This window comes from Marmota marmota, unplaced genomic scaffold (genome assembly GCF_001458135.2).
Source record: "Marmota marmota marmota unplaced genomic scaffold, marMar, whole genome shotgun sequence".
Taxonomy (NCBI): Eukaryota; Metazoa; Chordata; class Mammalia; order Rodentia; family Sciuridae; genus Marmota; species Marmota marmota.
Window position 1 is genome coordinate 83700384 of NW_026000026.1, and position 10931 is coordinate 83711314.

Consider the following 10931-nt stretch of genomic DNA (forward strand, 5'->3'; position numbering starts at 1 on the left):
GGGGGGGGGGGCGGGGAAGACATACTAGTACCAAAAAGAAATCTGAGATATAAATTTAAAGGCTAAATTTAAAGCAAATGTAATAAAATTGATAGAGGTCCATTTTATGAATACAAGGTCTACAATTTACTATGAGGATAGAGTTGCCATAAGTGTATACATTTGTGGTAAAAGATAAAACACAGACTGCAGGCAAAATAAAAAAGAAGAAGGAGGAGGAGGAGGAGGAACAGAAACACGGTATGAACAGCAGATTCTAAATGCATTATTAACTTCATAAATGGTTAGCTATAAAACAGAAGAAAAATAGGATTTGAATAATATAATTATTTTACTTCAGCTAATAGGTATGTCTCAAACTTTATAACATGAAAAAGTATTCCCTTTTCCCCCAAGCCCCTCTGGAACATTTACAAAAATTTATGCCATGTAAAGAATCATATAGTTTTCAAATATACATACAAATACAGAGTAAACAGTCCATATTCCCTGAATATACTTCAAGAGAATTAGAAATTAGTAATCTTAAATAGAAAAATGCCTAACCACAGGGAAATTGCACATATTTCCCTCAAACAGTTCAAATTCAAAACAAAAAAAATGAAGAAAATTTATAAAATAAAGATAACGAACACATCACATATCAAAAAATTTAGGAAGTACCTAAAACTCAGAAAGCAATGCACACATTTATACTGGTAAGTGATTAAAGCGGAATCTAAACAATTAAAGTAAGCTATTGATTTAAAAAGTTAGAAATCAAACCATGTGTTCCCAAGGAAAACAGAAGGAATAAATGACTAAAGCAGAAATAACTGATTTCGGAAACCAGAAAATCAGTAAAATTAATAAAACCTATTTTGTGAATAAAGATTGTGGTTATCAATGGAAGGGAGAAAATAAGGAGCAGTGCGCTGTTGAAGAAAGTCCCAAAGAAATCTTTTCATTATGAAAAACTACAAATTACACAAAATTAAAGAGAAGAGTATAATAAATGCCCATGTACTCAATACCACATTGTGTCCATTACTTCAGCTTTTGTAGTGAGTCTTGAAGTTGAATAATGTCAATCCTCTGGCTTTGCTCTTCTTCAGTGTTGAGGTGACTATTCTGTGTCTTTTGTTCTTCCATAAAAACTTTAGAATCAGTATATTAGTAGGCACAAAATAACTTGCTGGGATTTTAGTTGGTATTGGGGAGAATACACAAAGAAGTCAGGAAGAACTGACATATTGGCAATAATCCTATGGGTGGATGGAATATATCTTCACTTAGTTAAATCTTATTCCTCTCTTCAGAGCTCTGTCATTTTCCTCAAATAGATATTGCACTTTTTTTATATTTATACCAAAGTATTTCTTTTCCTAATTAATTCATTGGTGGTATATAGGAAGACAATTGACCTTTCTAAACTGATCTTGAATCCTGGAAAATTACTTTAATCAGTTATTAATTCCAGGGTTACTTCTCTTTTTTTTTTTAGAATTTTCTACATATACAATCATGTCATCTGCAAATGTAATTTCAGTCTCCCCTTCCCAATGTACATAATTTTATTTCCTTTTCTTGTTTTATTTTAGTGCAATGTTGAAGAGGAGTGGTGAGAGATGACATGTTTACTTATTTTCAGTTGTGAAATAATCCCAGTCCAAATGTTTCCAAATTGGAAAGCATTCAGTTTCTCATCAGGTATGATGTTAGCTGAGGAGTTCTGTACATGTACTTTATCAATTTCAGGACAATTCCCTCTATTTCAGTGTGTTGAGAGCTGTTTTTTTTTAATTATGCATATTGGATTTTTGTCAAACACTTTTTTATTATGAGTGGGTATTAGTTGATAAAAGCATAATATTTTTCTTCTTGATGTGACAGATTATGTTAATTAATTTTTAAATGCTAAACCTAGAACAAACACTCCTGGGTCGCAGTATGTAACTATTTTTATAAGTTGCTGGATCTGAATTGCTACTATTGCATTGAGGGTTTTGGCATCTATGTTCATGAGAAATACTGGTCTGTAATTTTCTTTTATGTCTCTGGTTTTGATATTAGAGGAATGTTGGCCTCAGAGAGATGAGTTTAAAAATGTCCTGCTTCTATTTTCTAGATAAGATTGTAGAGTATCAATATGGTTTGTTCCTTAAATGTTTGGTAAAATTCCAGACAATACTACTGAAACCTTATAGGCCTGGAGCTTTCTTCTTTAGGGAATTGCTAATTATTGATTCAACATCTTTAATAGACATGGGACAATTCAGATAACCTATTTATCCTACTGAGAGTTCTCAAGTCAATATCATGCAAGGTATTAGTTCATTTCATTTAGATTATCAAATCTGTACCATACAATGGTTCACACTATTCCTTAATTATCCTTTTATATCCATGAGATAAAAGAAGTGATGGTTTTTTGATTAAAATATTAGCATTGTTTGTCTTCTCTCTTTTCCCCTTGGTAGTGTGGCCAGAAGCTTATCAACTTTAATGGTTATAACAACCATTTAGATATCAGGTGACCCCCAAAAGCTCACATGTGAGACAATACAAGAAGGTTTAGAGGTGAAATGATTGGATTATGGGAGCCTTAACCTAATCGGTGCATTGATCCACTTAAATGGATTAACTGGGTGGTAACTGTGGGCAGGTAGTGTGTGGATGGAGGAGGTAAGTCACTGGGGACATGAATTTGAGGTTTATATTTTGTCCCTGGTGAGCAAAGCTAGCCCTCTGTTTCCATGTTCTCAGCTGCTTTCTTTCTCCACACTCTTAGGACTTCAATCCCAGGATGGAGGCTGCCAGCCTCTCTGGTTCTGAGGCTTCTGGATTCCTAGACTGAGCCCTGCTGCTGACTTCTTTGGCTCTCCAGCTTGCAGACAGTCTAATGTGATTTTCAGCCTCTGTGATCCTGTGAGTCACTCCTCCAGTAAATCCCCTCATACAGAGATAAATATATGAACCTGATTGCCATGGAGTGGAAGTCCATGTTCTCCACTGACATCCTGGGGAAGGAGTGGCTCGTTGTTGTGCAGGGGGATAAAGGTCTGAGCTCTCCACTAGCCTTTTCTGATATTAATTTGAAGATGAGGGGCACCTTGTTACAGCCCAGTGCAGTTGAAAGTCTAGGCTCCCCACTTGGCCTTTGCTGGTGGGGGTGACCCAGCTTTCTCTGTGGTGTCCGACTGTCTGTACAGCACTTATTGTCTAAAACTTTCCTGTCTTGTGAAGCTCCCCTTTCTTGTCCTTGTGCTGGAGATAGCAGACTTTTCTTCAGAGCTTTCTTTGAACTGTACCAGCACCCAGTTAGGGATATAGAAGGTACTCACTGCCCTGTTGTACCTTGGGTCCCAAGATCACCATCAGTCTTTCTTTTTCTTGCCACCATTGAGTGTCTTCCTATTTATGTTAATTGTCTTCTTTCTCTAAGGTGTTTACCTAAGTATATTTAGCAAGAATAATAAGGAAAAGTTCATCTAATCGATCTTTTCAGATCCCAGCCTTTGTTTTTCTTTCACTATTTAAATCAAATCCAGGTCTCATATTTCATCCATAAATGCTTTAGTGGGTATAATGTTAGTAAGTATATTATTTTAAAATAAAACCATATCATTTTACCCTAAAAAATTAAAAACAAAAATTTAATACCTAATGATTCTCCTTTAATCTCCTCCTGGTCACATTAAAATGCCATTTTATACTTGCTATGTTCATATCAAAATTCCAGATAAGATACAAACGTTTGGGGGTTGTCAGCCAAAACAATTCTCTCACTTTCCTCTACTCCTGTCACTTATTTGAAGAAACCTGGTCTTGTGATATATCCCACATTCTAAATCTGGTTGACTAGATTTATGATCCCTCCTTACCATAGTTCCTAAACTGGAATTAAAATGTAGAGGTATTATTACATTCAGGTTCAACTGTTTTGTTAGAGATAATTCATAGATGGTTCCATATACCTACTGTTGCACCACATCATAGATACATAATGTCTGGTTTTATTCCTCTTTTTAATGTTAAACCTGAACATTTAAAAAATTCTATTTTTAAAAAATTTTTATTTGTTTTAATTACACATGACAGTAGAATGCATTTATGCCCTTTTATATATCATACACAGATGGGGTATAATTTCTCATTTTTCTGAGTGTACATGTTGTAGAATCAATCACATTGGTCATGTGATGCTAACCCAATCCCCATATTTTCTCCCCTCCCCACCTTTTACTCCCTTCTACCTAATTTAAGATAATGCTATTCTTCCCTAATGTCCCCCTTATTGTAATTAGCATCTGCATATTAGAGAAAACATTCGGCCTTTGGTTTCCTGGCTTATTTTGCTTAGCATGATATTCTCCAACTCCAGCCATTTACCTGCAAATGCCATAATTTCATTCTTCTTTAAAGCCAAGTAATATTCCATTGAATCTATATACCACATTTTCTTTATCCATTGGCACCAAAACAGACATGTAGATCAATGGTACAGAATAGAAGACACAGAGACAAACTCACACAAATACAATTATCTCATACTATACAAAGATGCCAAAAACATTCACTGGAGAAAAGATAACCTATTCAAAAAATGATACTGGTAAAACTGGAAATCCATATGTAGCAAAATTTTTTAAATATTTTTATTTTTTATTTTTAGTTATAAATGACAGTAGAATGTATTTTGGCAGAATACATGTACATAAAATATAACTTATTCTATTTAAGATCCCATTCTTAAATATCATGTGGAATTACCCTGGTTGTGTATACAACAAATACAAGGCTAGGAAAGTTATATCCAATTAATTCTACTGTCTTTCCTACTCCTATTCCACCTCCCTTCCCTTCATTTCCCTTTGTCTAGACTAATGGATTTCTACTATTCCCCTCCCCACTCCCCCTTATTTTGGGTTAGCATCCACAAATCAGAAAAACATTCAGCTTTTGGTTTTGGAGATTATTTCATTTAACATTATATTCTTCAGCTCCATCCATTTACTGACAAATGCCATAATTTTATTATTCTTTATGGCTGAGTAATATTCCATTGTGTATATATACCACATTTTCTTTATCCATTCATCTGTTGAAAGACACCTAGGTTGTTTCCATAGTTTAGCTATTGTGAGTTGAAGTGCTATAAACATGGATGTGGCTGTCTCACTGTATTATACTGTTTTTAAGTCTTCTGAGAATAAATCGAGGAGGGGGATAACTGGATCAAATGATAATTCCATTCCAAGTTTTCTGAGGCATCTCCATACTGCGTTCCATAATGTTTGCACCAATTTGCACTCCCACCAACAGTATATGAGAGTATCTTTCTTCCCAGATCTTCGCCAACATTTATTGTTACTTGTATTCTTTATAACTGCCATTCTGACTGGAGTGAGATGGAATCTCAGAGTAGTTTTAATTTGCATTTCTCTAATTGCTAGAGGTGTTGAACATTTTTTCACATATTTGTTGATCAATTGTGTATATTCTTCTGTGAAGTGCTTGTTCAGTTCTTTTGTCCATTCATTGATTGGGTTATTTATTTTTCTGATGTCAAGTTTTTTGAGTTCTTTGTATAATCCTGGAAATTGATGTTTCATCTGAGGTACTGGAGGTTAAGATTTTCTCACAATCTGTAGGATCTCTGTACACATTCTTGATTGTTTCCTTAGCTGTGAAGAAGCTTTTCAGTTTGATACCATTCCATTTATTGATTCTTTATTTTACTTCTTCTGTTTTAGAAGTCTTGTTGGGGAATTTGGTTCCCAAGCTGACATACTGACATGAGAGTTGAGCCTACTTTTTCTTCTAGTAAGTGCAGGGTCTCTCATTTGATGCCTAGGTCTTTAATCCACTTAGAGTTGAGTTTTGTGCAGAGTGAGATATAGGTGTTCAATTTCATTCTATGACACATGGATTTCCAGTTTTCACAGCACCATTTGTTGAAGAGGCTATCTGTCCTCCAATATACATTTATGGTGCCTTTGTTTAGAATGAGATAACTGTATTTATGTGGGTATGTCTCTGTGTCTTTTATTCTGTTCCATTAATCTTCATGTCTGTTTTGTTGCCAATACCATGCTGTTTTTGTCTCTAAAGCTCTGTATTATAATTTAAAGTTTGGTATTGTAGCAAACTTCTCCTGCATCACTTTTCATGCTAAGGATTACTTTGGCTATTCTGGGCCTCTTATTTTTCCAAATGAATTTCATGATTGCTTTTTCTATTTCTGTGAAGAATGTCATTGGGATCTTTATAGGAATTGCATTAAATTTGTATAATGCTTTTAGTAGTAAGGTCATTTTGATAATATTGATTCGGCCTATCCAGGCACATGAAAGATATTTCCATTTTCTGAGGTCTTCTTCAATTTCTTTCTTTAGTGTTCTGTTTTCCTTATACAGGTCTTTCACCTCTTTTATTAGGTTGATTTCCAATATTTTATTTTTTTGAGGATACTATGAAAGGGATAGTTTTCCTGATTTCCCTTTCTGCTGATATATACTTGGTATATAGACATGCAATTGATTTATTGGTATTGATTTTAAATCCTGCTACTTTGCTGAATTTGTTTATGAGTTCTAGAAGCTTTCCAGTAGAGTTTTTTAGTTCTTCTAAATAAAGAATCATGTCATCAGCAAATAAAGATAGTTTGAGCTCTTTTTTTCCTATTCATATAGCTTTAATTTCTTTCTTTTGTCTGGTTGCTCTGGCTAGGGTTTCAAGGACTATGTTGAATAGGAGTGGTGAAAGAGGGCATCCCTGTCTTGTCCCATCTTAGAGGGAATGCTTTGAGTTTTTCTCCACTTAAAACAATGTAGCCTTGGGTTTAGCATACATAGCTTTTTAAATGTTGAGGTATGTTCCTACTATCCCTAGTTTTTCCAGTATTTTGAGCATGAATGGATGCTGAATTTGGTCTTGTTCCTTTTCAGAAGTTACTAATTTATCAATAGGTTCTGGTGATAATAGTTTCAATTATTCACTAAAACGTTCCCCAAAGACTTTTCACATAATTCACGACTTCTTCAAGAAATTGCTATTTTAGAACTGATATTGGTAGTACTTTGAAATGGGAGATTGCCCTGTGCATTAGAGGATGTTTACAAGCATTCCTCATATTTTCACTACTGTATTAGAATTGTCTTATGACAATAAAAAAAATGCCTCTGGATGAATAGCACCAACTGTCCATGGGGAGAAACTCACCACCACTAAGAATTTCTGACCTAAGGTTGGGGTTGTGGCTCAGTGGTAGAGCACTCGTCTGGCATGTGTGAGGCACTGGGTTCGATTCTCAGCACCACATAGAAATAAATAAATAAAATAAAGGTCCACTGACAACACACACACACACACACACAAGAATCTCTGACCTAGTGATTTTAAATCCTGCTACTTTGCTGAATTTGTTTATGAGTTTATTATGTTGAGGAGGGTTGGTAAAGAAGTGATTTTCCCCCCTACTTTTATCTTTCCTGACTTTACAGTCTGATTTTTTTTCAAAAAATACATTCTATGAGTCTTTCCAGTAAAGGCAGAATAATTGTTTGATTGTTTTATTTGTCAGTGTTTTAAATTTCATGTGTTGTACCTCAACAACCTCCACAGGAGACCAATTAACTGAAATATCATTTGGAAATATTGAATAATTACACGAATCACATATTTCAATTTCAATCCTTTGCAGTCATCTATGTTGATGTTCAAGTTTCCTCATCTTTAGACAAAGTGATCTCTTTCAAGTTAGCTTTGGTTTCCTTTAAATGTGGCCCTAACAGTCTGATAATTTCCTTGATTTCAGGCATGACAAGATAGCCAGACTCACCTCAAACATTTCTATTCCAGACCTGGCTGGAATCAGTCATTTACCCAAGGTGCCCCGATTCCTTTTACCTGGAAATGGTCTTTAGGAGCCATAATCTGGTCACAGTTGGTGTTTTTGGCTGTTGTGTTGTCAGTGCTTCTGGATTTTTCAGAAGACAGAGTTAAGAAATGCACTTAAAAAATAGAGATAAAAGTTAAATTGGCATTTTAATTCAATTTAAATTTTAAAAGTTTTTATTTTTGCTTTATATTTAATCTTTCTTATTCTGAAATCATTGTAATGACATCAACACAGTTCTATATTTGCTTTTTCTTTCTCTCTTTCCTACATTCATTACTACCACTGAAAGCAATTTCAGATTTTTTTGTGTTCTTTCATTCTTAAGTTATATCTCACCAAAGATGTCTAGTCCAAATATCATGTTTAAATGTCATTTTGAGTAATTATTTATTCTATGGCTATTCTATCAATGTGACAGTTTCATTTGTTATATTTTGATTTCAGTTCAGCATTGTTCTTTTAACATTAAATATTCTTTTTTAAGTATATAAAATATACACATGGTTTCAAAGTTAGAACTATAAAACTATAAATATTTAGAAGGGCTTCTAACTTCCCTTATTGTCTCTTACCATGTTCTCTTCTTTTCCTACAGATTAACCATTATTACTATATTTGGTTTATACTTCTCATAAAAAAATGCTTAACACACACACGATAACATAATATATACAAAATTCTACACTTTGCATTTAAAAGTTGAAAAAAAACCCACATAAACAGAAAATTCACCATTTTAACCATCTTAAGTATATAATTCAGCAGCATTAAATATATCCACATTATCATGCAACCACCACCACTATCCATTTCCAGAACTTTTTCATCATCCTAAACAGAAACTCTGCCTCTAAAATAACAACTCACCCTTTTCTCCTCTAGCACCTGTTAACCTTTATTCTACTGACTCGATGAATTTCAGCACCTATTTTTTTTAAATTGTCTACACTAAAGATCATTTCATAAACGCATAGAGTCTCACCCATTCATTTTTCATAGCTGCAAGGTGTTCCATAGAATGGACTAAACCATATTCAGTGCTTTCCTTACTGCTGGGATGTTTGTCTTTAGTCTTCCCCTACTGTAAACAATGCTGTAATAATCAAACTAATGCATCCATCATTTCATGTTTTTCTCACTTATTTTCATGTGTATTCCTAAAACTGTTATTGCTAGGTCAAAGGGTTAAGGTGTATTTGATTTTAGAACATTTAGATTTAATGTGATAGGTAGAAATGAACCATGAAGTTATTTAGGTATTAAATGAAAAACCACAGACAGGATGTTTTAAACCATTATTGTTAAAGCATTTTAGCTGCTTTAACCCAAGAGATAGTTTATTGCTAAAATGTTTAAAGAAAAATACCCCTATTGCTCTAATTTTATTTGATTTTAAGAAATAAATGCACCACCTGAAATTATGTACTTTTTTTGGCTTTTGGAGACTAATGTTAAGAAAGGCTACTACTTTGAGTCTTTTGCTGACTACATTGGGGTAATAAAGGAATGAGTTGTGCAATTCTCAGAGAAGTTTGGCTGTCAAATAGCACATCTGGGCAATTTGGGAGAATACAGAGTGAATATATACGCATATATAGGTTTTATATATATAAAATCTTACACATATGCTTTTTTTTTCCTTTTAATGTAAGGTTCTCTAGGGTAGAATAATCCAGACATCGTTCTGCACCATTTCCCAAACTGCGTTCAGATGTTCATTCCTAGTCTTCAAGGGTGTTCATTTTTTTCCAGTTATGAAATTCAATTGATTGAGAGATGACAAGGTCTTCAAAAAGACCTGATGAAAGCAAGGCCGCCAAAGACGACCCCACAGTCAAGCGGGCACAGAGGCACCCTAAGGGTACAGAGGGGTTATATCAACTGCCAGGATTTAATCATTAATAAGAAGGTGTCCAAGTCAGGAACTAAGGATATGGCACCAAGCCCTATTTACCTGCTGTGCTCCCACTCCAATCCCCCCAACAAAACTTCAGGATCTCTAACTCCTCCCTGGATGCAGACCCTGGCAGAGCCCTGCCTGCCAGGGGTCGCACCTGAGCACGTCCCTGCACGAAATCTCCCAACCCGCGCCGGCGCGCTGCCACAGTCCCCCGCTGCCGCGCGAGCTTCCTCTTGGCGGCCGAGGACGCATTTCAATCTGGAAACTCCCAGCCCCTCTGAGGGTCCTACAAGACTGACGCCGTTCCCCTTGAGGTGACGGGGGTAGGAGAGATGGAGAGGCCCTGGCCTTCTCAGTTTAAAGCTACAATCCACTGAGCTCGAGCCTCTTTTCTGGCCGGTTGCGAAGCCCCCCCACCTAGGGTCAGGGTCCTGGTCTTTGAAGGAGGACCAGTTCTCATCTTAAAATTTGCGGCCTGTGTCCGGCGGGGAAGTTCGGCTGTGCATCCAGTGGAATCAGAGCGCTTAGAGACCTCATCCCTAGTCCGCAGGACCCACCAAGGCGGAGGAGAAGGGGAAGGGGTTGCTGCCTCTTCTCCCAAATCCGGTCCCTAACCGCCCCCTCCCCCGCCGTCTGGTCGCTTTGTACAGGCAGTCAAAACAGAGCTAGCGGCCAATTGAGGGGGACGGGAAGCAAAGCCGCCTAGCGCCTCGCCCCCTCCAGCCGGCCCCCAGCCCCCTCCTCCTAACCCCCCCTGCTCCGCTTTCCCACTTCTCTCCCTCGCCCCAACCTTCCCCCCCCCCCATCCCCCGCTCATTTCCTCTCGCACCCGGGCTCGCCAACCTCGCTTTCCAAGTCCTTCTTCCAACCTCGGCTTTCCACTCAGGCTCGCCCCTCCTTTTCCCCAATCTCTATCCTTCTCCCCTCCCTTTGCCCTGCCCCCCTTCCTTCCTTTTCCCCTCCCCCAGTCCTTCATTCCCCTGGTTCCTCCCCAACCGATCGCCCCTTTACTCTGTCCCCGCCCACTCTGCGCCGCCGGCCCCTAGGTTCGGGCTGCTCTCCACGTGTGGACGGCTGCGCCCCGGCCCCCACTGACAGCCGCCGCCCGCAGGCCCGCCCCCGTGCCCCGCCGGGCCTCTAAAACCCCGG

General features: G+C 37.2%; 1 protein-coding gene and 1 long non-coding RNA gene across 2 annotated transcripts in view; one reads left to right on the forward strand and one right to left on the reverse strand.

The window, feature by feature from the left end:
- LOC125619197 overlaps positions 1-9726 on the reverse strand; it is a 15432-nt gene extending 5706 nt beyond the window's left edge. The window contains exons 1-2 of the long non-coding RNA XR_007350709.1: positions 9504-9726; positions 7891-7994 (exon numbers count right to left, since the gene is read on the reverse strand). This is a non-coding gene — a long non-coding RNA (uncharacterized LOC125619197). The remainder of the gene's footprint in view (positions 1-7890; positions 7995-9503) is intronic.
- An 89-nt stretch (positions 9727-9815) lies between these two features.
- Fbn2 (fibrillin 2) overlaps positions 9816-10931 on the forward strand; it is a 232106-nt gene continuing 230990 nt past the window's right edge. The window contains exons 1-3 of the mRNA XM_015500761.2: positions 9816-10096; positions 10204-10388; positions 10751-10893. Of these exons, the coding sequence (XP_015356247.2) occupies positions 9816-10096; positions 10204-10388; positions 10751-10893 (609 nt within the window). The remainder of the gene's footprint in view (positions 10097-10203; positions 10389-10750; positions 10894-10931) is intronic.